This window comes from Saimiri boliviensis, chromosome 3 (genome assembly GCF_048565385.1).
Source record: "Saimiri boliviensis isolate mSaiBol1 chromosome 3, mSaiBol1.pri, whole genome shotgun sequence".
Taxonomy (NCBI): domain Eukaryota; kingdom Metazoa; phylum Chordata; class Mammalia; order Primates; family Cebidae; genus Saimiri; species Saimiri boliviensis.
This window is the reverse complement of record NC_133451.1, coordinates 165419546-165446616: the sequence shown is the minus strand read 5'-3', so window position 1 is coordinate 165446616 and position 27071 is coordinate 165419546. Positions and strand designations below refer to the sequence as shown.

General features: G+C 37.5%; 2 protein-coding genes across 5 annotated transcripts in view; one reads left to right on the top strand and one right to left on the bottom strand.

Annotated features, from left to right (window-relative positions):
- The window catches only part of FGF2 (fibroblast growth factor 2), a 70139-nt gene extending 50537 nt beyond the window's left edge, over nt 1-19602 (top strand). The window contains exon 3 of the mRNA XM_003936241.4: nt 13504-19602. Within this exon, the coding sequence (XP_003936290.1) occupies nt 13504-13689 (186 nt within the window). The 3' untranslated portion in view covers nt 13690-19602. The remainder of the gene's footprint in view (nt 1-13503) is intronic.
- NUDT6 (nudix hydrolase 6) overlaps nt 6129-27071 on the bottom strand; it is a 35180-nt gene continuing 14237 nt past the window's right edge. For 2 of the 4 annotated variants that reach the window (XR_012517019.1, XR_012517021.1), the window contains exons 4-6: nt 19000-19054; nt 10958-14514; nt 6129-9945 (exon numbers count right to left, since the gene is read on the bottom strand). Coding sequence is in view for 1 of the 4 variants with exons in the window: in XM_003936240.4 (XP_003936289.2) it covers nt 14117-14514; nt 19000-19054 (453 nt within the window). In the remaining 3 variants the exon portion in view is untranslated. Of the gene's footprint in view, nt 14515-18999; nt 19055-27071 lie in introns of all 4 variants that reach the window. The other 2 variants (XR_012517020.1, XM_003936240.4) reach the window with 2 other exon arrangements.

Here is a 27071-nt window from a genome sequence, read left to right as displayed (position 1 = left end):
GGCGTGCACCACCATGCCCAGCTAATTTTTTGTATTTTTAGTAGAGATGGGGTTTCACCGTGTTGACCAGGATGGTCTCAATCTCTTGACCTCGTGATCCACCCGCCTCGGCCTCCCAAAGTGCTGGGATTATAGGCGTGAGCCACTGCACCTGGAAAGCTCCAGCTTTTTATGTGTCTGTCACAATCTGGGTCAGTGAATGCCTTGAGATTAGTTGTTACTCTGTGTTCTTATACTTGTTGAGATTAGGAGAAGCAGTAACCCAGTGTATTAGTCTGTTTTCACGCTACTGATAAAGACATACCCGAGACCAGCCAATTTACAAAAGAAAGAGTTTTAATTGGACTTATAGTTCCACATGGCTGGGGAAGCCTCACAATCATGGTGGAAGGCAAGGAAGAGCAAGTCGCATCTTAAATGGATGGCAATAGGCAAAGAGAGAGAGCTTGTGCAGGGGAGCTCCTCCTTATAAAACCATCAGATCTCATGAGACTTACTATCACAAGAACAGCATGGGAAAGACTTGTCCCCAAGATTCAGTTACCTCCCACTGGGTCTCTCCTACAACACATGGGAATTCAAGATAAGATTTAGGTGGGGACACAGCCAAACCATATTATTTTACCCCTGGACCCTCCAAAATCTAACGTCCTCACTTTTCAAAACCAATCATGCCTTCCTGACAGTACCCGAAAGTCATAACTCATTTCAGCATTAACTCAAAAGTCCACAGTCCAACATCTCATCTGAGACAAGGCAAGTCCCTTCTGCCTATGAGCTTGTAAAATCAAAAGCAAGTTAATTACTTCCTAGATACAATGTGGGTACAGGCATTGGGTAAATACAGCCATTCCAAATGGGCCAAAACGAAGGGGCTATCGGCCCCATGCAAGTCTGAAATCCAGTGAGGCAGTCAAATAATAAAGCTCCAAAATGATTTTCTTTGACTCCATTTCTCTCGTCTGGGTCATGCTGATGCAAGAAGTGGGTTCCCGTGGTCTCAGGCAGCTCTACCCCTGTAGCTTTGCAGGGTACAGTCTTCCTCCCAGCTGCCTTCACAGGCTGACATTGTCTGTGGCTTTTGCAGGTGGATGGTGCAAGCTCTCAGTAGATACACCGTTCTGGGGTCAGGAGGACAGTGGCCTTCTTCTCACAGCTCCAGTAGATGGTGCTGCAGTAGGGACTCTGACCACCACATTTCCCTTCTGCGCTGCTCTAGCAGAGGTTCTTCATGGGGGCCCTGCACCTGGAGCAAACTTCTGCCTGGACATCCAGGCATTTCCATACATCTTCTGCAATCTAGATGGAGGTTCCCAAACCCCAATTCTTGACATCTGTGCACTGCAAACTCAACACCACGTGGAGGCTGCCAAGGCTTGAGGCTTGCACCCTCTGAATCAACAGCCTGAGTTGTATCTTGGCCCCTTTTAGTTAGAACTGGAGTGGCTGGGAAGCAGGGCACCAAGTCCCTAGACTGTACATAGCAGAGGGACCCTGGAAACCAGCCCACAAAACCACTTTTTCCTTGTAAACCTCTGGGCCTGTGGTGGGAGGGACTGCTGCAAAGGTCTCTGACATTCCCTGGAGAAATTTTCCTCATTGTCTTGGTGATTAACATCAGGCTTCTCATTACTTGCAGAAACTTCTGCAGCCCACTTGAATTTCTCCTCAGAAAATGGGATTTTATTTTCTATTGCAAGGTCAGCCTGCACATTTTCTGAACTTTTATTCTCTCCTTCCCTTATAAAACTGAATGCACCCAAGTCACCTCTTGAATGCCTTGCTGCTTAAAAATTTCTTTGACCATACACCCTAAATCATCTCTCTCAAGTTCAAAGTTTCACAAATCTCTAGAGCAGGGCCAAATGCTGCCAGTCTTTTTGCCAAAGCATAATAAGAGTCACCTTTGCTCAGTTTCCAACAAGTTCCTCATCTCCATCTGAGACCACCTCAGCCAGAATTTCATTGTTTATATCATTATCAACATTTTGATCAAAGCCATTCAACAAATCTCTGGGGAGTTGTTCCTACATTTTACTGTCTTCTTCTGAGATCTCCAAACTGTTCCAACTTTTGCCTGTTACTCAGCTCTAAAGTCACTTCCACATTTTCTGGTATCTTTTCAGCAACACCCCACTCTTAGTACCAATTTATTGTATTTTGATGCTGCTGATAAAAGACACACTTGAGACTGGGCAATTTACAAAAGAAAGAAATTTAATTGGACTTAGAGTTCCACATGGCTGGGGAAGCCTCACGATAATGGTGGAAGGCAAAGAAGAGCAAGTCATATTTTAAATGGGTGGCAGCAGGCAAAGAGAGAGAGCTCGTGCAGAGGGACTCCTCTTTTTATAAAACCATCAGATCTCATGAGACTTATTCATTATCATGAGAACAGCAGAAGACAGACTTGTCCCCGTGATTGAGTTACCTCCCACTGGGTCCCTACCACAAGACATGGGAATTCAAGATGAGATCTGGGTGAAGGCATAGCCAAATCATATCACCTAGTAATCGTGGTGACTCTGTAAGATAATTGCTGGTGAGTTTTTCATCTCAGGAGCATTGGCTGAATATTGGTTCATTGACAATGATAAAAGACCCATTGTTGGCCAGGTGCTATGGTTGATACCTGTAATCCCACCACTTTGGGAGGCTGAGGTGGGTAGAACATGAGGTCAGGAGTTCAAGACCAGCCTGGCCAACATGGTAAAACCCTGTTTCTACTAAAAATACAAAAATTATCTGGGCATGGTGGCATGCTCCTGTAATCCCAGCTACTCAGGAAACTGAGGCAGGAGAATTGCTTGAACTGGGACCTGGGAGGCGAAGGTTACAGTGAGCTGAGATTGTGCCACTGCACTCTAGTCTGAGCTACAGAGAGACCTCATCTCAAAAAAAAAAAAAAAAAAAAAAAACCCATTGTTGTTAAAAGTGATGAAAACAGAAACTGCTCTATCTTCAAGTGATCTCTGAAACTACTAGAGTACATAAAAAGATGAGACAAGTTAAAAGAAAGTAAACCTGAAAAGAGAATTCTGACTACTTCTCTTGGCAAATAGGTATTAGGCTTCCTAAACTGTTGATTCTGTACCATCAGAAATGTAAAATATTCAAAATAAAGTTTTCTAGTTTTATTATTAGCTAAGCAGGAACTTGTGAAAGTTAGTCTTAAATGTGTTTCTATCTTTGGATGTATTAACTCTTTCTGATGCAACAGATTTCTACCAAGTTGGGGCAGTAAGAGTTAATTTAGCAATGCTTAGAAATGTATCACAAACACTCTGTAGAAACAAAGCCATAGATGTTAAGCATAAATTAAAAATTCAGGATTTCTTAGTGTCCTTTGAGAATGGCATGGCCAAGATCCAGTTATATGTTTCGGCTCTTGTCATACGACCTATTCCTGCCAAGTTGATGAGTTAATCTCTAGTCTTCTCATCCAATTCGAGTGGCTTGCTGTCATGCCTTTTCAGCAGCAATCCTGTTTCTTTCAAATTGGTCTTGGTGGGCTGTGTCAATCTTCAGATGAAAAGGTAAGCCCACCCCACCTCAAAACCAAAGAGAAAAATGTTGATGATTCAGTAAGTGGCACATTTCTCTCTGAGTCAGATCCATAGACATTAAACTGTCAACAATAACAACTTTTGGTACGATTTCAGTGTTCTGACCAGTAGCCATCATCTGGGGTTGCAGACATGCCTCATAACTTGGAGAAACTGGGATTTATGAACTTGCCTTGCCAGAGGCATAGTCCTTCCCACTCTTCTACCTGGCCCTATTTCAGACTACTGTGTTATGACACATCCCTGGGTTCTTCTCCATTTTACTCCATGTGTGATCCCTGCAGTGATATCTAAAACATTCTAGTTTCCTCCCAGAAAGAAGGGTACTCTGGATACATAAAACATTTTGATTTTTAACAGTTATGTTAAGTTGATTACCAATTAGAGTATGAAAAAAGACTAATTTGTGTACCGTTTTCCCCCAACATCTTCACCTATTAATGGTCTGCGTGTTTTCAGGTTACTAATTTTGTGCTGTTTGCAAACATTTCTCAAAGGTCCTTCCTTTCCTTTTGAAGCTAGGAAATATGAAAATTAAAAAATAACTATATTTAACTGCCAAACCCTGTATTTGGAAGCTGAAGTTAAATAGTTCTTTAATGCACAACAGACTTCTTACTCCATTCCATAGCAGGATAAATTTTGTTGCTATGAGCAACAGAAGCCTAGAACAAATATTAGGATTGATGATTTAAGTGTTCACAAAATTATGGATTTTTAAGAAAATTGTATAAAGTGAAGTTAATTGTAGTTTTAAATTTAGATCACCACACAACCTCGTTAGCATTAGTATGAAACAACTTGACTGATCTTTATCTGCTAGAAAGTTGCACATTGTTTTCTATATAATGCTATATAGATCATGATATACCAAGAACAAAATATTAGTATCTCAGTAAGTATTAGAATGTAACTTGTATTGATCCACAGTAGTAAAATAAGAAAAAATGTGTATTTCTGAGGCTATACATGCAATTTCTGTAAAAGTAAAATATGTTTTGTCTATAGAATAACTTTCTTAATTGAGGGGCCTTAACAATGAAATGAAATCTATAATAAGGTAAAGTAGGGAAAATAGATTTTTGAGAGCCCAAGATTCCAGTTTGACAAGCTATACTGATCAAATTTGTGAGAAAAATACAGTAATTGAAGAGGAATGTATATCATTTTTTAAGAGATAAAATACTAGACAAAATATAAAGGTTAATAAAGAGAATTACTGCTTCTTTTAGAACTCAATCTTAAAACTTTTATGCAACCTATAGACATTACAGGTTTAAGATCAAATTTAGATCTGGCGCAATGGCTCATGCCTGTGATCCCAGCGCTTTGGGATCCTGAGGTGGGTGGATCACCTGAGGTCCGGAGTTTGAGACCAGCCTGGCCAAGATGGCAAAACTCCGTCTATACTAAAATTACAAAAATTAGCCTGGCATGATCGTGTGCACCTGTAAACACAGCAACTTAGGAGGCTGAGGCAGGAGAATTACTTGAACCCGGGAGGTGGAGGTTGCAGTGAGTCAGGTTCATGCCACTGCACTCTAGCCTGGGTGACAGAGCGAGATTCCATCTCGAAAAAACAAAATAAAAAGATCAAATGTAATTTTAACTTTTCACTATTTGGATGGTTTTTTTTTTTTTTTTTCTGAAATAGTCAACATTGATACTTACATCATGTCTGTTTTTAATTCTCAGAAGTGGTATAAGCAAAAGCACTTTTGGATTCCTATTGAGCAAGCTCCCTCAAAAGCCAAAAGTGAAAGATCAATGTACTGTAAAAGAATAAACAACCCAGTAAACAGAGCATGGGGAAATGGTCATAAGGTTCAACTCTAAAATTAGGAGTGGACTAGAACTGTGACGCCAATGTATAAGGAAAGGAGAGTGGGGGTGAGAGGAAGTGCTGGGGGATGGGGGGAAAACTTGTTCACGTGCTTCTTTCTTTCCTTATTGTGTACTAAGACTATTAGAGAGGGATTCTAAAGACCATCTAATCCAATGTTCTTATTTTACAGATGAGGAAAGTGATGCCCAGAGAAGTTAAATGACTTGATTGAAAACACAAGTTAGTTAGGGATCAAGGCAATATTGGAACCCAGGTTTCTTGGCCCTGTAAAGAGCCTCACAGATGTCAAGTTAGAATAGTCAACTCTTGGAAAGGGTCATCCGGTCTACTTTCCTTAGGGAGTAAATAGTTCATAAAGGTTAAACCATATTCTGTATTCCAGTTCCTAGTCTGGATTTTCCCTGGTCCTAATTCTCTAGTTCTTATTTAGATTTTGTAATGTCATTGAATTGTATTTTTATTGTAAGCTATCTGAAATAGTTCCATTTGTTCATTAATTTAGCAAATATTTATTGATCACTTACTATGTGCCAAGCACTGATACAGCAGGAGACACAATAGATGAAAATCTTCACCTACATGCCATTGACAGTCTGGTGAAATAAAGTGATATATGTATATGAATCATCTGTATTTGGGCACAGTAGAGCACAAGAATACATGAGGTACTTTTTTTCACATTATAGTTAGAGTTGCTGTGTCTGGCGATTTGAGAATTTTTATTTTTATTTTTTTTATTTTTATTTTTTTTTTTGAGACGGAGTTTCGCTCTTGTTACCCAGGCTGGAGTGCAATGGCGCGATCTCGGCTAACCGCAACCTCCGCCTCCTGGGTTCAGGCAATTCTCCTACCTCAGCCTGAGTAGCTGGGATTACAGGCACGCACCACCATGCCCAGCTGATTTTTTTGTATTTTTAGTAGAGACGGGGTTTCACCATGTTGACCAGGATGGTCTCGATCTCTTGACCTCGTGATCCACCCGCCTTGGCCTCCCAAAGTGCTGGGATTACAGGCTTGAGCCACCGTGCCCAGCCTTTTTTTTTAATTTTTAAAAAATTTTTTGAGACAAAGAGTTTCACTCTTGCCCAGGCCGGTGTGCAGTGCCGCGATCTCAGCTCACTGCAACCTCCACCTCCCAGGTTCAGGCAATTCTCCTTCCTCAACTTCCTGAGTAACTGAGATTACAGGCATGTGCCACCATGCCTGGCTAATTTTTTGTATTTTTAGTAGAGATGGGGTTTCACCATGTTGGCCATGCTGGCTTCAAACTCCTGACCTCAGGTGATCCACCTGCCTCGGCCTCCCAAAGTGCTGGGATTACAGGCATAAACTACTGTGCCCAGCCAAGAAATTCTTTTTTTGTGATAGTACTTGTAGCCCTAGAGTCAGTTTAAACAAAAAAAAATTAGTTTTAGGATAGTTTTTGACTACAGAAAAGTTATAAAGATAACACAGAGAGTGTCTCTATACTCCACACTGAGTTTCACTTATTAACATCCTACATTAGTATGGTACACCTATCACAACTAGTGAAACCAATACTGATGTGTTCTTTTTAGCTAAAGTCCACAGTTTATTCATGTTTTCTTAGTTTTTACCTAATATTCTTCTTCTGTTCCAGGATATATTTAGTCATCATGTCTCCTTTAGTTTCCTCTAGACTGTGACAGTTTCTTAGATTTTCCTTATTTGTAATTACTTTGATAGTTTGAGGAGTACTGTTGAGGTATTTTTTTAGAATGTCCCTAAATTTGGGTTTTGTTTTTGGTTTTATTTTGTTTTGTTTGGATAACAGGGTCTTGCTCTCTCCTAGGCTGTGGAGGACAGTGGTGTGATCATAGCTCACCACAACCTTGAATTCCTGGGCTCAAGTGATCCTCCCACCTCAGCTTCCCAAGTAGCTGGGACTACAGGTGCATGCCACCATACCGTACTATTTTTTTGTTTTTTTAAGTACAGATGAGGTCTTGCTCTGTTGCCCAAATTGGTCTCAAACTCCTGGGCTTAAGAATCCTCCTGCCTTGGCCTCCCAAAGTGCTGGGATGACAAGTGTGAGACACTGCACCTGGCCTGATGTTTTTTTCATGGTTAGATAAGGGTTATAAGTGTTTTAGAGGAAGGCAATAGAAGTAAAGTACCATTTTCATGGCATATAATGGTACATGTTATCCTCATGATTGATCACTCATGATATAAACCTTGCTCACCTGGCTGAGAGAGTATTTGTCTCCACTCTAAAGTTACCCTTTCACTTCCTTTCCTTACTCCACTCTTCGGAAGGAAGTCACTATGCTTAAGAGATAGAGCTGATGGTTATGCCCCACCTGCTTGAGGGGGTACTATCTACATAAATTGTCATTCTTTTGCATGGGAAATTTGTTCATTTTCCTTTATTTATTCAATCATTTATATCAATATATATACACAGATATTTATTTTATAGTTTGGGTTACAATCCAATAGTACATTATTAATTTTGTTGCTCAAATAATTCCAGCTTTGGCTATTGGGAGCTCTTTCAGTTGGCTCCTGTGCTCTGCTCTTTGACATACTCCTATCGATGAATTTATTTTGAGTACTTCATTACTGTTTTACTACAAGATGCTCCAGGATCATCTTGCATATTCCTGACTCCAGCCTAGAATAAGCCATTTCTCCAAAATGCATTGGTTCCTTTTATTAGAGAATGATATTAGAAACCACAAACGGGAATGCTGCGTGTGCTTGTTGCTATTGAGGTATCTTTGTTCTAAGCCCTCTCAGCTGACATACTAGCCTGGGTGTATATGTATATATATATATATATATATATATATATATATATATATATATATATATATGTATGTATTTATAAATATGTCTATGTTTGGCCAACTGTATTAATATTAAACTAAATATGAGTTCATTCATACTGACATCTCCAACTTTAATCCATCAATAACACATGAATATTTTAGCAGTACCTTGCTTGTGCATAACCTGCTCCCCCAACAGTGAGACTCATGGCTCCTGCCATCTACTAGGATTAGTTTCTCATTATGCGGAAATATCTCACCTAACTTTATTTTCTTTTTGAAATTCCGAAGTAAATTAACTATCCAGACGAAAACCAAACTTTTAAAAGTGTTGATTATGCTTTTTCATGCTACATTAGAGTCTGCCCTATTCAAATACTCCCTACAAGGGGTCAAACTGCTAGCACTGTCTTTAAAATCATTAGCATCATTATCAATATCAATAAATGGTGATTGGGCCCCTCTTACAGAACCTTAAACTAAGCTGGTTTATGTGGACAGCCTCCGGGGGAACCTTGAGGCATTGCCCATCACTAACACATGACAAATTTATATCACTATCATATGTATACATCTACATTTCTTTTTTAGATTTCATGCCTTTTAGACTTGAGAATGCTGGTTTATTGGCATTATTGTATATAACACACCTTCCTATTATATAATTATAATAATATTAATTTATTAATTATATAAAATAATACTTTTCAATTTCTAGTTCTGTGGTTATTAGCATAAGCAAAAAGAAGGAAGAAAAGTTAAACAATGTGTCCGTTGCATAGTAGGTGCTCAGTAAATACTCATTATTTCCATTTGGATGTCTGATACTCCTCTCAAACTCAACATGTACAAAACTGAATTATTCTTTTCTTATAAAATCTGTTCCTACTCATATCCTTCCCACCATGGTTGATGGCAAGTTCATCATTCTAGAACATAAACTTCAGTGCCATTCTTAACTCCTCTGTTTTTCTCATACCATGCAACCAATCCATCAGAAAACCCTATTAAGTCTACCTTCAAAATAGGTCCAAAAGTAGGCACCTCCTTACCATTTCTACTGCTGCCTCCATGAATCCGAACCTTCTTCATTCTCTCTGCCTGTATTACTGACTAACCCTTTAACTGGTCTCTTTAAGTCTGCTTTTGGCCCTCTGTAGTGTTGTCAGCCAGAATAATCAGAGAGAAAGATGTCAGATCATGTTATTTTTCTGCTTAAAAACCTACAGTGGCTCTCCATTTTCTTAGAATATGAGCCAAATATTTACAGTAGCCTCCAAAACTATGAGATCTTCCCCCCTCTCCCATCCCATTACCTCTCTGATCTCATTTCCTGCTATTCTTCCCACATTGGCCTACTTGTTACCCCTCAAACACTCTGGGTACGATCCTGTTGTAGGGCTTTTGCACTGGCTTTTCCTCTGATGGGAATGTTTTTCTCTGATATCTCGATGGTTAATGCCTTCATCTCCTTCAAGTATTTGTTCAAATGTCACTTTCTCAATGGAGCCTACTGTGACCGTGCTATTTATTATTGCACCTAGCCTCTACCCCCACCACTCCCAGTCCCTCTTAACCTGTTCAGCTTTACTTTTTCCTCAGTTTTCTTATATTGTAAAATAGAATATGATCTATTCACTTATGCTTATTGCTTATTGTGTGTCTCCCCCAGCTAGAATTTGGGTGGCATAAAGTCAGGGATCTTGTGCAGTTTTATTCATTGATGTGTCCTAGATGCCTAGAAGAAAAAAATATATAGATTGAATGAATAAATGTATTATTTGATCTTTGTGCTGCCTATACCTCTAAATTATTCTTCAATTAAAAAAAAGCAACAAATAAAAGAAAACTTAATTTGATATAAAGGTATCAAGTAAATACAAGGGCAGAAGGTATCCAAAATCTGAAATGTCACCAAAAGCACTGCGTTTTAAATTCCTAATTTGTTAATGCATATAATAATTATACTCATCTTAAAATATTGTTGTGATTTTTCAAGAAAATTATATGCATAAAAGCAGTCCATAATCATGCATTAAGGGATTTTTCAGCTCTTAGGCCTATATAAAATAAGGCCTTGGAGACAAGGTACAAGTTGTTATAAGCCCTTAGAAGCCACTTTCTTTGTGGTGGCATTCCTCTGAACACTGCTTTTTTTCTGAAGTTTCAAATGGTGAGCAAACATGGAGAATAGGAAAAGAGTTCTTTAAATATGTTTATAAAGATTAATAAAATTATATTGCACCAGTTTTTAGTAGGAACACTGAGATCACAGTTACTGAAGATGATTTGGAAACTTGGAATGGAGAGAATTGAAAATTGTATTTATACTGCGCTGTTAAACGGCTACTTTCCTTGAGAACTAAATTTTGGCCCTACTACTCATTTTTTTAAAAATGCAGTTTGTTTTCAAGAGCAAAACTGTTGTTTACTAAATTTACATTGCTGAACATTCAGCATAGATGTCAGTTTTCCTTCCTTCCACTGGTTTTTTTTTTTTCCCTAAAGGTAGAAGTAACTTCGGTAATACATAAGTAAGTTGTGGGTTCTATCATGTATCCACTTAGTTCCTGGTACTGTTTCTTTTCTCTGAAATATTAGGAACTGGCTGAAAAGGCAAACATTATTGGCATGGTTAGTATTCCAGTAGGCCAAGCATTGTAGGGAGTGCCAGCTAGCAAGGTGGGGCATCCGGGAAGCTGATAGAACACCAACAAATGAACTGACCAAATGCTGTTGTTTAAATTTACCTCTGGGGAATCGGCCTGTGAAGCTCCATGGTGACCTTTCATGGTGTCTTTATGATTATTATGAATTTTCCTTTCACTCTTTATTTCCCTTCCACTTCTATTCCTGATCTTAAACCTGGAATAGAGAAAAGGGAAGTTGGGTTTTTTTTTTTTTTTTATCAATGGCAATGAAGATGACAGAATAAAGTAATACAGGTTAACTTCAGTTCACATGAGAGGGGCACTAAATTTCACTAGAGGTAGAGTAAAAGTATTGGATTTGGAACATGTTGGTCTATATTATTGCAGGTTTAGGTGTTTCACTCTTACATTTGAATCTTTATGAACAGCACAAGACACTCATGTGTATCATATAGCTGGGTCCTGTCAATGTGTGCCTCTCTGTAAGGCTGTGATTTATTGGCATTATAAAGAATTGAGTTTTAGTAACATTACATAATGGGCAAATTAGTTAAGTTTGTATTTCAGTCTTTAAAAAATCCAATTAACAGTGGTCAAGATATTAAAACCAAGTAAATATCCAGTAAAATTCTTACAAGATTACAGGATCTAGTATCGTACCCTTACTTTAGATGGCTGAGACAAATTTGTCACTTTTGGTTCTTTCCCAGGCTTTACTTTTCATTTTTGTTATGCCAGCTCTTTTCCTTGTTTTGTCAGTTTGCTTTTGTCACAACTTGTGCCATTGTTTGCCTTATCTTAGAATCATAGAATCTGGGAAAGGGTTCAAGTCTTTTTAATGTGGGTTTTTCCAAACCTGAAATCTTCTAGATATGAGCATATAGAAATAAACTGGAAGTGGTATTTTTTTTTTAGAGGGAGTCTCGCACTGTCACCTGGGCTGGAGTGCAGTGGCGTGATCGACTTACTACACCCTCCACCTCCCAGGTTCAAGCAATTCTCCTTCCTCAGCCTCCTAAGTAACAGGGATTACAGGCACCTGCCACCACACCTGGCTAATTTTTTGTATTTTTAGTAGTGACAGGGTTTCACTACGTTGGGCACGATGTTCTTGAACATCTGACCTTGTGATTTACCTGCCTCAGCCTCTCAAAGTGCTGGGATTACAGGTGTGAGTCAGTATGCCCAGCCCAGAATGTAGTATTAATATAAAACCATATATTTATATTCCTCTGTATACATCTTATATTTATGTGTTTAGATAAGTTTATAATTCTCTCTCTATATAGAATTATAAACATATAGAAAACATATGTAAATCTGTTTATATATATATATATATACACACATACACACACACATACACACACACACAACCATAATTATAAAAATGATTTTTTTTATTTTGAAGTGAATAAATTGATTTTTCCCCTAGGAGATATCGTCAGTGCTACCCTGTCTTCACAGTTGCTTTTTTTTTTTTTTTTTTTTTTGAGACGGAGTTTCGCTCTTGTTACCCAGGCTGGAATGCAATGGCGTGATCTCGGCTCACCGCAACCTCCGCCTCCCGGGTTCAGGCAATTCTCCTGCCTCAGCCTCCTGAGTAGCTGGGATTACAGGCACGCGCCACCATGCCCAGCTAAATTTTTTGTATTTTTTAGTAGAGATGGGGTTTCACCATGTTGACCAGGATGGTCTCGATCTCTTGACCTCATGATCCACCCACCTCGGCCTCCCAAAGTGCTGGGATTACAGGCTTGAGCCACCGCGCCTGGCCCACAGTTGCTTTTTGAACATGTATCTTAAATAATGTGGTAGCTGTTAGATTCCATTACTTGGAGTATTATTTCCAGGTCTATTTGAAAGCCAGCTATCCTTTTTTTCTAATAAATAGTTGAATTGAAATTAAAAGGCAAAGTCTATCCTTCAAGAAGGAGACTGCCGGGAATCAACATGATCATTACTTATTTGTCATTGTCTAATAGTATTTGGAGATTGTTAATCATATGTAATATAATGTTCCAATATTATTTTTCGTATTATATACCACTATCTATTTTCTGTACATAAACTATTCTTTATTATGCCTTAAAACAACATTAGCCACTTAAAAATTTTAGTTAAAAATTGGGCGATTAATTCTGTTTGTGAGTCAAGTATTAATAAACCTCCTTCTGTATGGAAAGATTACACTGGGTTAGCCTTCTACTACTGCTTTACTGTACCCCTGAAAAAAGTAAGAATGACCCCTGATTGGGAACCTGCCTTGGAACTGGGAGGGGTGTGGATGGATCATAAATACAGCTAGAAGCTATAGCTTTGGGCTTCCCATAGTGTGTTGCTTCTTACTAGGCATGTCCTTCCTTGTGTTAACACTTGACCTGTTTCGGAGCTGGAGAATGATCTCTGCACTCCTACTGAAGAGACATGCTTGATGCTGTCCTGCTGACATGCTGCGTTCCTGGTCTGCATCCTTCTTCAGAGCTACTCTGTGTCATATATATTTTGGCCCACTGAATCTTGTTAGTTTGATTGCTCTGCTGAACCGAATACCACTGCTGCTGGTTGAGCAGACTGGCCATTGTACTATCATAAATATTTCAGATGAAAAGTGTAATAATAATAATTCTTCCTTTATTTTTCAGAAATGTGTTACGGACGAGTGTTTCTTTTTTGAACGATTGGAATCTAATAACTACAATACTTACCGATCAAGGAAATACACCAGTTGGTATGTGGCACTGAAACGAACTGGGCAGTATAAACTTGGATCCAAAACAGGACCTGGGCAGAAAGCTATACTTTTTCTTCCAATGTCTGCTAAGAGCTGATTTTAATGGCCATGTCTAATCTCATTTCACATGAAAGAAGTATATTTTAGAAATTTGTTAATGAGAGAAAAAGAAAATAAATGTGTACAGCTCAGTTTAGATAATTGGTCAAACAACTTTTTATCCAGTAATAAAATATGTAACCATTGTCCCAGTGAAGAAAACTAACAAAAATTGTTTAAAAATGTATAGCCTTCCCCCTTTTATATAGCATCTGCTGTTACCCAGTGAAGCTTACCTAGAGCAATGATCTTTTTCATGCATTTGCTTTATTTGAAAAGAGGATTTAAAAATGTGTACATTTAGAAACAAAATTTCTTCATGAAAATCATGTCTATTAGAAAATTACAGTCAGATATTTAATCCCAAACGTCCACTATTTCTGTCATTTGTTAGTCTACATGTTTCTAAACATACAAATGTGAATTTAATCAATTCCTGTCATAGTTTTATAATTCTCTGGCAGTTCCTTGTGATAGAGTTTATAAAACAGGCCTGTGTAAACTGCTGGAAGTTCTTCCACAGTCAGGTCAATTTTGTCAAACCCTTCTCTGTACCCATATAGCAGCAGCCTAGCAACTCTGCTGGTGATAGGAGTTGTATTTTCAGTCTTGGCCAGGTCATTGAGATCCATCCACTCACATCTTAAGCATTCATGCTGGCAAAAATTTATAGTGAATGAGTATGGCTTTAGGCGGCAGATGATATACATATCTGACTTCCCAAAAGCTCCAGGATTTGTGTGCTGTTGCCGAATACTCAGGAGGGACCTGAATTCTGATTTTATACCAGTCTCTTCAAAAACTTCTCTAACTGCTGTGTCTCCTACATAAAAAAGAGATGTATAAATCAATAAGGATTACAGTTTTAGAAACTGTATCATCAAAGATTTTCATTTCAGTTAAAGTAGCATTATCTAAAGGCTCAAAACATTACCCTAACAGAGTAAAGTTTTCCATACAAATTCTTTGCCTTGTGGACATCAAGAACACCAAAATATTTTCTTACCACTGTACATTTAAGAAGCTTTTGAAATGCTGAGTATTTCTTTGGCTGCTACTTGAAGGCTTATCTACCTGTACATTTTTTGGGGTCAACTCTTTTTAACTTCTTGCTGCTCTGTTTCCCAAAAGGTAAAAATATAGATTGAAAAGTTAAAATGTTGCACTGGTGCAGTTCCCTTGTTTCTTGAGATAACATTCCAAAGAACTTAGAATCATTCCTTCAACACCAAAATGCTGTAGGTGTTTCATCAGAAGTTTTCAAAAAACTTGGAATATAATTTTATAATTCAACAAAGGTTTTCATCTTTTATATGGTTGACTTTTCAATTAAATGCAAATTTCTGTGGCGGGGTTTTTATTGCCGTTAACATATTTTTGTGGCTGCTTTTCTGCATATCCCGAGAGATCCCCTAACTGTACTTTCTCTAATTTTGTGATGCTGTCATTTTTTTTCCCAAGGCATTTAGGAGAAGCCCTTTATAAAGCTGCCTTCCTCCACCAACTTTCTAGGAAGCTTCACAATCGTCACAAAGATTTTTGTTCAAAGACTCTTTTGCCTCTATTTTTATTGTTTGTCAAACAGTAAATGATATTAGCCCTTGCAGTAATCCTACTGGTGAAAAATATGCAAAGAAGAGTAAGTCACAGAAACACATGGGAATGTCTCAATTCCCGTGCGCTCTGACTGTAGACTGTTTTACCAGTCCCCTGGATATGCTCTTGGGTTTTTTTTCCTCTAAGAAATAGCTACGGAAAGATGCATAGAAAGAGTATACTGTTTTAAAATATAAGGCATTTATTTGCCATTTTTCAATTACATGCTGACTTCTCTCACAATTGAGATTTGCCCATAGGTAAAACATGGTTAGAAATAACTGAAAGCACAAAAGCAAAATCTAGGTCAGGTGCAGTGGCTCATGCCTACATTCCCTGCACTTCGGGAGACCAAAGCAGGAGTATCACTTGAATCCAGGAGATCGAGACCAGCCTGGGCATCATGGCGAAACCCCATCTCTACAAAAAACCACAAAAATTAGCCAGGCATGGTGGCATGCACATGTGGTCTCCGATACTTGAGAGGCTGAGGTGTGAGGATTGATCACTTGAGCCTGAGAGGTCGAGGCTGCAGTGAGCCCTAATTATGCCACTGCACTCCAGCCTAGGCTACAGAGTGAGACTTTGTCGGAAAAAAAAAAATTAAGATAAATTTTCCTTAATAAGAAAAATAATTTTTACTGTGGCATGCTATACATTTGTTATTAAATTGACTATTAAAGATAGTAGCACTAGTCTTAAATTTGATATAATATCCCTAACTTGTTTAAATGTCCATTTTTATTCTTTATGTTTGAAAATAAATTATGGGGATCCTATTTAGCTCTTAGTACCATTGATCTAAAGTTCAGCATGTGGCTCATGATCTATGAGCTACATGCTCATCTTTTTTTTTTTTTTTTTTTGCCATAAAAATACTTTATTAGGCCACACTACACACTATAAAAATGCTTTAAAATGTAGCAGGAGGAGATGTAAAGACTCAAAGAAGTACAAAGAAGTAACAGTGGCTATCAGAACACACTAAAGAATCCACACTCATTATCTATGAGCTACATGCAGAACTTTTGATCAGTATTACTAATCAAAGGTACTGGATGGGGCTAGTGAGCAAATTTGCCCTGTTCAGCAGTCACTATAGCAGCAGACTGAAAATCAGCGCTGCCTGACTAGTTTTGATCAGTTTAACTTGAATCACTGACTAGACTGAAAATTGAATGGGCAAATAAGTGCTTTTGTCTCCAGAGACTCCTTCCACCTCAAGATTTTGAAAACTTCTTCCCCAGTGGTTTCAAGATGAATTGAAATTTTTAATCAAGACAGTGTACTTTATTCTATTGTATTTTAAATATACTGTTAGCTAAACTGAAATAACATTTACTGTTTTATAGGTTTGAAGAACATAGGAAAAACTAAGAGGTTTTGTTTTATTTTTGCTGAAGAGATATGTTTAAATATGTCATATTTTGTTTAGTTATAGGACATTAATGAAAAGGAGTTTATATTTGTTATTTCTATTTTGTTATATTTAATAATAGAATTAGGTTGAAGTAAAACACAATGGGAAATAATTTGCAGAATGTAGGTTTTCCTGGTGTTTCCCTCTGACTCCAGTGCACTGATGATCTCTGCTAAGGCTCAGCTGCTTTATAGTTCTCTGGCTAATGCAGGAGATTCTCTTCCTGCCATTGGTAATATGATTTTTTAGGAAGGCAGTTTGTCAATTTTAATCTTGTAGATACCTTTATACTCTTAGGGTATTATTTTATAAAAAGCCTTGAGGATTGCATTCTATTTTCTATATGACCCTCTTGATTTTTTAAAAACACTATGGCTAACAATTCTTCATTTACCTAGTATTATGAAGAATGAAGGATTTCAAACAAATGTGTTTCCCAGTTAACTAGAGTTTACTATTTGAGCCAATATAAATGTTTAACTGTTTGTGATGGCAGTATTCCTAAAGTACATGCATGTTTTCTAAATATAGAGTTTAAATAACTTCAGTAATTCTTAGATGATTCAGCTTCATCATTAAGAATATCTTTTATGTCGAGTTAGAAATGCCCTAATAGAGTCTTTCAGACCTCTACTGTCAGTTTTCATTTCTAGCTGCTTTCAGAGTTTTATTAATTTTAAGGCAAATCTTTAATGTATACTAAGCTTAGGAAGTATGGTTAACACTAACTGCAGCTTTTTCTTCTTAGTTTCACATGACTGAGGCATATATGATCTCTGGTCTCTGATTCATCTTAGTTTCACATGACTGAGGCATATATGATCTCTGGTCTCTGAACAGGTGGGTTGTTGTGACAACCACAAACACTTTTTTATTAAGTGTTAATTTTTAATTATCAGGACTTAAAGGAGGGTTCTGGAGTATACTTAGACCTAAAATTATACTTATTTGGCTTGGAAATAAGTGTTTCTTCATTTACATCTACAAATAAATATAGCTGAAGTTCAGAGGACCCATAAAAGTTCACATGAAAAAAATCAATTCATTTGAAAAGGCAAGATGCAGGAGAGGAAGCCTTACAAACTTGAAGACTGCTTTTTGCCCAATATGGACTGGGAAAGGATGCAAAACACACACTTAATTTGTTCACATGCTCTGATTCACACGGCACAGGTGGATAGTGAGAGAATTAGGCTGTAAAACAAATGGCCTTTTCTTTCAGCACTCACACCACTGTAAAATCATCTTTTATATCAACAGAAGAGTTAGCATAAACTAAGCAAAATTTCAATAAGTACCTGAAACCAAGATTTGCTAGAGGTATATCTTAATGCAATATCTGTTTGCTGATGGATTGTTAGGAGTTGGCTATATAATGTGTATAGGGTATTTTGATATGTGTAAAAGTTTTAAAAATCAAGTTTTGAGTGCATAGACATTTTTAAATAAAAATTTTAAAGACAACTTAGAAAACTGCCTTAATATGATTGTTAGCTAAATAGAATAGTGGATGTGCATACTAAGGAAAAGGTCATGGAGAAATAATATTGGTATCAAACAAATATATTGATTTGTTATGATACACATTGAATTTGATCCAATGGTTTAAGGAATAGGTAGGAAAATTCAGTTTCTATTTTTCTATTTTCTGTAAATCAATGACATAAAGAATTCTTAGCTTATTTTATATTTCCCTGTCTTAAATATTGAGCTCAGTAAGTTAGTATTAGGGAGTTATTTCTCATTTGAGACTTTCTTATGTGACATTTTACTATGTTTTTGTCTTCCTATTAGAAATAAATAGTACATACAGTTTTCATAAAGAGAAGAATTACATCACCACTTCTCTATAATTGACTTTTATTATGTTTATTTCAAAGTTCATTTAAAAGCTAGTGTTCATCCTCTGTGATAGAATGGTCAGGAATTTGTGTTTTCTCATAGTTTAATTCCAACAACAATATTAGTTATATCCAAAATAACTTTTAATGCTAAACTTTACTGATGTATAGCCAAAGCTTCTCCTTTTCAGACAAATTAATCCAGAAGCAGTCATAAATAGAAGAACAGGCAGTATGTTCCTGATGATATTATTTCTATTAATGGAGTAAATTGTAATGTTAGAAATTAGGCTGCTAATTTCATCAGCTCTGAGGTAATCTCTGAAATGTTCTGACTTAGTCTGAACAAATTAGAAAATTTCAATTTTCATTCTTAGCTATAGAGCAAGAAAGTAAACACATTAATTTCCTCAACATTTTCAAGCCCATTAAAAATGTGGAAGATACACACCAATATCTTCTCCAGGTTCTGACAGGCCTCCTGGAAATTTCCACATATTTTTCAACTGCAGTATAAAGTCAGAAAATAAAGTTAACATAACTTTCACTAACACACACATATGTAGATTTCACAAAAATCTACCTACAATTGGTCAAGGTGGTTGAGAATATATTTTTTAGTAATTGCTTGCAAAATATTTCTAGCTTCCATCCTTTCTCCCTTGTTTCTTCTCTTTTTGGGGAGCTGGTAACAGAACTATTCTTTTCCCACCTTTTCTCTTCAGGAAATAGAAGGGTTTTGTTTGGTTAATGTGATATATTCTGTATCAATGAAACATTAAAGGGAAACATCTACTGAATTTCTGTAATTTAAAATATTTTGCTGCTAGTCAACTATGAACAAATAAATAGAATCTTACAGATGCTGCTATAAATAAGTAGAAAAACAGTATAAATTTCATCACTAAAGTATGCTATTTTAAAATATTTCCTATATTGTATTTCTAATCAGGTGTATTACTCTTACGATTTCTATTGTTGTATGTGTTAATGATTTTATGTACAAATGTAATTGCTTTTTGTGGGTAGTATGAATAAAATTGATTAGCTCGTGTTTTCTTGTCTGCCATTTCTTTGTATTTTCTTGTCTATGATTTCTCTTTTCTTTTTCATTGGGGAGGGGCAGGTGGAAAGATCTGATCTTGAAATAGGGAAAATATAGAAAAATTGATTAAAAACAATTATGAGATGACATGGACAATGTCCTTATGGCTGACATGATTACTTTTTTCCAGTTAGAGTTCTATTATATCTATCCATCACCATGATAAAAACTAAAAATGAGAAATTAAAAGGGAGCTGTACCTTTGGCTAGTACCTTATACTCTTCATTCATAAAACAAGTTATGGACCTTTTAGTGGTTTGCTTTGTGACCCACTCATTTCCTGGATGAATGCTTCTTAAAAGAAAATGTGTCACTTCTCAACTATGCTAGGTTCGAGACTAGTGGCATGGTTCCTAGAGTTTCCATAGACTGTTGATTATGTGGGTACAGAATTCAGGTTTCTGTGTCTGGCTTAGGCTTGACACTAATTTATAAAGGATATTACGCTTTACTTTATTAATGTAGAAATACATCTGTAAATATAACTCTGTATCAATGTACCATCATCTAGATTCCATTTAGAAATAGTCCCAGAAACTTGATTTTTCCAGAAACCATGCAGTCTTTGTCTGACAAGATGTTGAACTTTACCACCATAAATTCCATTTAATTTACTTTTTGAGACAGTGTCTCATTCTGCTGGCCAGGCTGGAGTGCAGTGGCACCATCACGGCTCACTGTAGTCTTGACCTGCCTGGGCTCGGTGATCCTCCCACCTCAGCCTCCCATGTAGTTGGGACTACAGGTGCTTACCACTACCACCACCACACCTAATTTTTTTTTTTGTAGAGATGAGGTTTTGCCATGTTGCCCAGGTTGGTCTTAAACTCCTGTGGCTCAGGCAGTCCTTCCACCTGGGTTTCCCAAAGTGCTGGGGTTACAGGCATGAGCTACCATACCCAGCCTGTAAGTTGTGTTTCTAACTGAAGAGAAGTTATAATGGAGCAGACAAATGTTTCCTAAAAACAATTACGAGATTTTTTAAAGTCAACTTTAAAAATCTTCACCTAGACTTGATTATAAATGATTAGAAACTGATTGTTAATTAAATCTGAAGATGAACTTAGAAGGGAGAAAATGCTGGACATAGGATTGAAAACAGCTCACAAAAATTTGATTTTGACCATTTCATAGATTAAACTTTTTATCTAGAAATATTAGGTATATTTTTATGCTGGTACGTATTTTGTGACATTTTCTGGCACCACTTAGGTTTCTAAAAAGCTTACTTCTCCCCTAAAAAAGCTTGAGCTTGAGTATAGTCTAAGTAGTAGGGAGGCCTAAGCTATGTGGTTTGTGAAAAATCTAGTTAATTTCCTACATATGATCAATAGTGAGATCAACATGTCTTCCCACATTTTTTCTTTATATCAAAAAATTCCCATGAGCTGTGTTTAGCAATATAACAGTAACATTAAAATACTAACTAATGCTGTGCATAGTGGCTCACACCTATAATCCCAGCACTTTGGGAGGCTGAGATGGGAAGATCGCTTGAGCCTTGGAGTTCAAGGCTGCAGTGAGTTATTGTGCCACTGCACTCCAGCCTGGGTGACAGAGTGAGACCCCAGAGGCTATGCTAAATATTTGTATAAGAATTATGTACATTTAAACTTCATAATAATCCCGTGAGAGGCTGTAGTTCCCATTTTAGAGGTGATGAAACTGAGGGCACGAAAACATGTACTTGCTTTGGGCCACACACCTAGTATGTGATAAACTCAGTGTTAAAATCCAGGCAGGCTGGTTCTAACCATCTTTTAAGAAATTGTAAAAGTTGATTTGACATTTTTAATCTTTTCCTAGGACCTAATTGGAACATTCTATATAAATCCAATCAGATTCTGTGTCTTAGACTTACACTCTTCCAGGGCTCACAGATTTGGACTACAATTTAGTGCCAAATGTCTTTTTATCTCTCTGTTGCTTGTGAGCTCCCCATCTAGAATGTTCTGATTGGCATGGAATTTATTTCCTAGCTAGTGATTTTTTTTTTTTTTTGGAAACAGTCTTGCTCTGTTGCCAGGCATCAGGTTAGAGTGCAATGGCGTGATCTTGGCTCACTGCAGCCTCCGCCTCCTGGGTTCAAGCAATGCTCCTGCCTCAGCCTCCTGAGTAGCTGGGAGTACAGGCACGTGCCTCCACACCCAGCTAATTTTTATCTTTTAGTAGAGACGGGGTTTCTGTGTTGGCCAAGATGGTCTTAATCTCTTGACCACGTGATCTGCCCACCTCAGCCTCCCAAAGTGCTGGGATTACAGGCATGAGCCAACACACCCAGCTGTGATTTTATTATGATTCTCTTTTTCCAGTATATTGTTTTATGGGGAAAAATTACTGAGGATGGGTTTTGAAAATTCAAGCCCAGCCTGGCCAACATGGTGAAACCCTGTCTCTATTAAAAATACAAAAAAAATTTAGCAGGGCACAATGGCATGCACCTGTAGTCCCAGCTACTCAGGAAGCTGAGGCAGGAGAATCACTTGAACTCGGGAGTGGAGGTTGCAGTGAGCCAAGATCATACCACTGCACTCCAGCGTGGGCAACAGATCAAAACTTTGACTTTAAAAAACAGAAAAAAAAAATGTGGTGCCAAGATTAAAAGAATTACTACGTTTGCCATGTACATTAACTTCTGTATGCTCGATATGTATTAACTTCTTTATGCTTGCCATACATATTAACTTCTATATGCCCAACACTTAACACTCAATAAATTTCTATTGAATGAATGAACAAACTTATGAGACACTCTATGGTAGCCTCTATCTCATTGGTAACAGTGACAATATTGTAGCTAGTGACATTTATCTAAATACAGTAGGTCTGAATTCTAAAAGGCGATAGGATTATTAAAGACTAGAACAGTGAAAATTAAAAAATAACCAAATTTCTTATCACGCTGGAGCAGACAGAATAAGAAGGAGACATATATAAGAGAACCAAAGGGAAAAGGCTAGCAGGTCTGTGCCCTTGCTCAAGGTTCTTGAGATATGGCTGAAAGAAATTAGTGGTCTTTTAAGGGTTGTGTTTATAGAAACTTCTGGTTAGGATTTCAGTAACCATGCCTAGGGAAGGTCTTAAAAATGAATCCTCTGCTTAGGAAAACAGATGTCTATGGAACTGGGAAAATAGAAAAAGAATCAGAAAATGAATCATTCCTTTTCACCCATTCTAGAAATTCTAAAATAAACTTGAGTTTATCTTCAGGGAAAGTTTTCAAAGAAATAGTGCTTTTAAACTTGAATATGCTTTAACAGGGAAAGTAGCTTACATTCTGTTAGTCTCTCTGAAAAATGTATTCAATAATTTACCCTTTCTTGATTCCCAAAATGACTATTTCCTGGGCTAGCAATTCCTAACACTGGGGAAGGAAGGATTGCAGAGTGATAAATGAGACCACCCTTACATCCACACTGTCTTCTATTTTCCATTTACTGCTACGCACACACAGAATCCAGTTTGCAGTTTTCCTAACATTTGTAAGAGAAACTTCATTTTGCATTGCCTTCCCCAGAGGCACCAGCAAGCCGATGCCTCAATCTCAAGAGGTATGGGTCCAGATAAACCAGCACCAGCTGAGCAGCACGAGGTTTGAGTTTTAACTGTGCATGGTCTCACACGAAGGGACCCACAACCCACCAGAATGGCATAATGATTACCCTAAACTGAAGATATTTAAGATAGAGCGATGCAGAAAGAAGCATTTCTGAGCTTCCCTTATGTGATTAAAGGCAAAACTTTCTGAGAATGAAGCTGCCATTAATACCCCGAATGGGAGTGGGTGATTGACGGGGTTGGGGAAGCTCTCAGCCGGGAGAAATTGTATAACAAAACTTAATCAGAAGCTACCATCCTGCACGTTTTCACTAGAAACCCTATGCCCCTCCTTTCTCCTTTTAATGAGTTGACATAATACACAGTATATAAACCCTTACCCCGGCCAATCCATTCCTTACAGAGTACTCTTGAACTTTTCTCCTGTTAATCTGTTGTCATTTAATTTGTCACACCATCCCCTCCATCTAGTTCTAAGTTGGTAGAGTAAAAGTTTTCTTCCCCACCTACTTTATGACTTAACCTCTTTGGTTGACTTTCCCAGGCTGTGAAATGAGTAACAGGTTGCTATGATGATTAAAGTAGGTAATTAATATATAGCACACAGGAGAGTATGATGCACAGGTTAAACATTTTCTATATGCTAAATGGTATTATTAATAAAATCAAGTTTCTTAATGTCTTACATTAAGTCAATTTTCTTAGTGGTAGTTTTGTCACACTATAATATTAAAGTTGTATCTTCCAGGCTTTTAGAGCTAGCATATTTTACTCAGTAAGTTCTGTTTACATTAGGATCTTTTGTTATTTGAATGCGAATGAGGATGACCATTCATATGTATGTGTGTGTTTATAAATGTTACACAGAGACAGTCCCATTATTATTATTATTATTATTATTTTGCCCCTCTAGGTGCTGCTATACTTTACCTCTGCCAACATAAGAGAAAAGTGGTCTTTTCCACACTGGAAATTTTAGGAGTGCTATTCACATATTTCTACCCATGAGTCACAGACAGAACTAGGACTTTGAGAGGTCATCTCTAATTCAGCTGTTTTCTGATAAGTCACTTGGTGCCTGAGACACCTATGACAAATGGTTTCCTGGCTTCCACAGTTTCTCTAAATACTTTAACAAATATTTGGAGGATAAGACTGCATGCTATTCAATAAAGATACAGAAGGATTCCTCCTCTGCTTGCAGATGTCATATGCTATAATAATAAAATATAATGCGGAATGCTGATTCATATAAGTATCTTGTGCTCTCTTATAGCCACAAGCTTACTGGTTCTTATACAGTTATTTTCATCTTATAGTTAACATTTCTTCAGAAAGTTGATATTTCTACTTCATGGGGATTGTGTTGACTTTATTTTTCTGAGGGAACAATTATGCCAATCAATTAATTATCTTCCATAAGTAAGCAAACACTCCTAAGTAAGAGCTCATCAGTTCTGGTTGCCATCCTGAATTTTCCAGACTATTTCTAAGTTCATTGTCCTAATATTAAATACTCTATCATTTGCAGAGCCCCCAGGAGAGGGGAGGCTGTTTCATGTGCCCAGAGGGTGCTGCTTCTGCTGGCTCAGAGGGTTCGAGAGAATTTGAGATTCAAAACTCTCATGTCCATTCACTCAGGGTCACAGGATCCCCACTCTTTTCCTGTCAGGAGATTGGCTTTGACATCTGACACTTGTCAAACTCTATTCAGACTCCTTTGTAGTGCTGATATCCTTACAGTTAGATCTAGGCCTGATTTTCCGTATTGCTTTTATGGCTGAAGAATATAGAGATCTCTTTAAATCCTGCCATGGAGGTCTCGAGGTTTTCATATTGTGTCTTGAATTGACAAAGTGACCTGAACTTGTCATTTTTATTTTGCCTAGGCATCTAAACTAGTTAACAAAAGCTAGCCATCAACAAAGCTATATAATTATGATTACCCCCTGTACTGTTAAAGTGCCTTGGCTACGGAACAACTCAATACTTCCGTTTCCATCTGTAACTCATTACTTTCCATATAGAAGAATCTTAGTAGCTGTTATGTTACTGTATGCCAGGGCTTATCACTACCCAACTCTACTGATGCCAGCATGCTGACTGGACTTGGAAAATAGGACGTGTCAAGTATTACAGATGTCCTAGTAAGACATTAGGGTGCTAGAGGATAGAAGACGCCCTTATTAAGTTTTTAGAAGTATAGTCAGCAGAGGCGTTCAAATCAGAGTGACTCCATCTTGTAAAGGGGCTGGCTAAAATAAGGCTGAGACCTAGTAGGCTGCATTTCCAGGAGGTTAAGCATTCTAAGTCACAGGATGAAATAGGAGGCTGGCACAAGATAAAGGTCATAATGCAGTACAGAAGCCAGCTAAAACCCACCAAAACCAAGATGGGGATGAACTTGACCTCTGGTCCTCCTCATTGTTACATGCTAATTATAGTGCATTATCATGCTAAAAGATACTCCCATCATGACAGTTTACAAATGCCATAGTAATGTTAGGAAGTTACCCTATTTGGTCTAAAAAGGGGAGGAACCCTCAGTTCGAGAATTGCCCACCTCTTTCTTGGAAAACTCATGAATAATCCAACCCTTGTTTAGCATATAATCAAGAAATAACTCTAAGTATCCCTTAGTGGAGAAGCCCAGGCCACTGCTCTGCATATGGAGTAGCCACTGTTTATTCCTTTACTTTTTTTTTTGAGACGAGTCTCACTCTCTTGCCCTGGCTGGAGGGCAGTGACGTGATCTTGGCTTATGACAACCTCTGCCTCCTGCGTTCAAGCTATTCTCCTGTTTCAGCCTCTCAAGTAACTGGGATTACAGGTATGCACCAGCATGCCCTGCTAATTTTTATATATTCTTTTTGAAGTAGAGATGGAGTTTTACCATGTTGGCCAGGGTGGTCTAGAACTCCTGACCTCAAGTGATCTGCCTACCTTGACCTCCTAAAGTCCTGGGATTACAGGCATGAGCCACTGCACCAGGCCTATTCCTTTACTTTCTTAATAAACTTGCTTTCACTTTATAGATTTGCCCAAATTCTTTCTTGTGTGAGATCCAAGAACCCTCTCTTGGGGTCTGGATCAGGACCCCTTTCTGGTAACATAGTAGTCTGTAGATCTCTCAGGTATGGGCGATTTGCTGCACCTTGCAACTATCCCCATCACAGCACTTGGAGTAATACTTTTTTTTTACATTGTAGAAGCAGCATATATCACATTTGGGAATATTTCTCCAATTCATTTCACCATTCCTGGCTATGTTGTTTTTTTAGTTTAGGTTTAGTGAAAATATTGCTTTACAGGTTTCTGATTCTGCCTATTACTAGTTGTGTAATGTTGATTAAGTTATTGTAACATCTCTGAATTTCAGTTCTAAAATAGTGGAGATAATAAGTATGATTATTAAATGAGAAATGTTTCATGGAAATTATTTCATGCAAGTACTTTAGGTTATCACAAATTATTTGATTATCTGGTTTTATTTCTACTAACAGAGCAAAAGATGATAGAATTAAAAAAATTTTTTTTACCCTGAAACTCTCATAAACTAGGATCAGGAATGTGTGCTATAACAGAGGAATAAGTATTAACTAATGTTTGGTTATGACTTTTTAGAAGGCTAACAGCCATAGCAGAGCTTTCTGTGCACTACAGGCTGGTACTACCACTTTATTAAGGTTTTAATTCTCCATAGATATTGCTGTAGGTTCTAAGAGCCACCAAATAAACCATTCATGAAGCTATCTAGGGTTAATTACTCAAAAGTCATCAAGCCTATAGCTTTGACCTTCAATTGACTGTAAAGGTCATACGAAAGAAACTTTGACCTTCAATTGACTGTGAAGGTCAT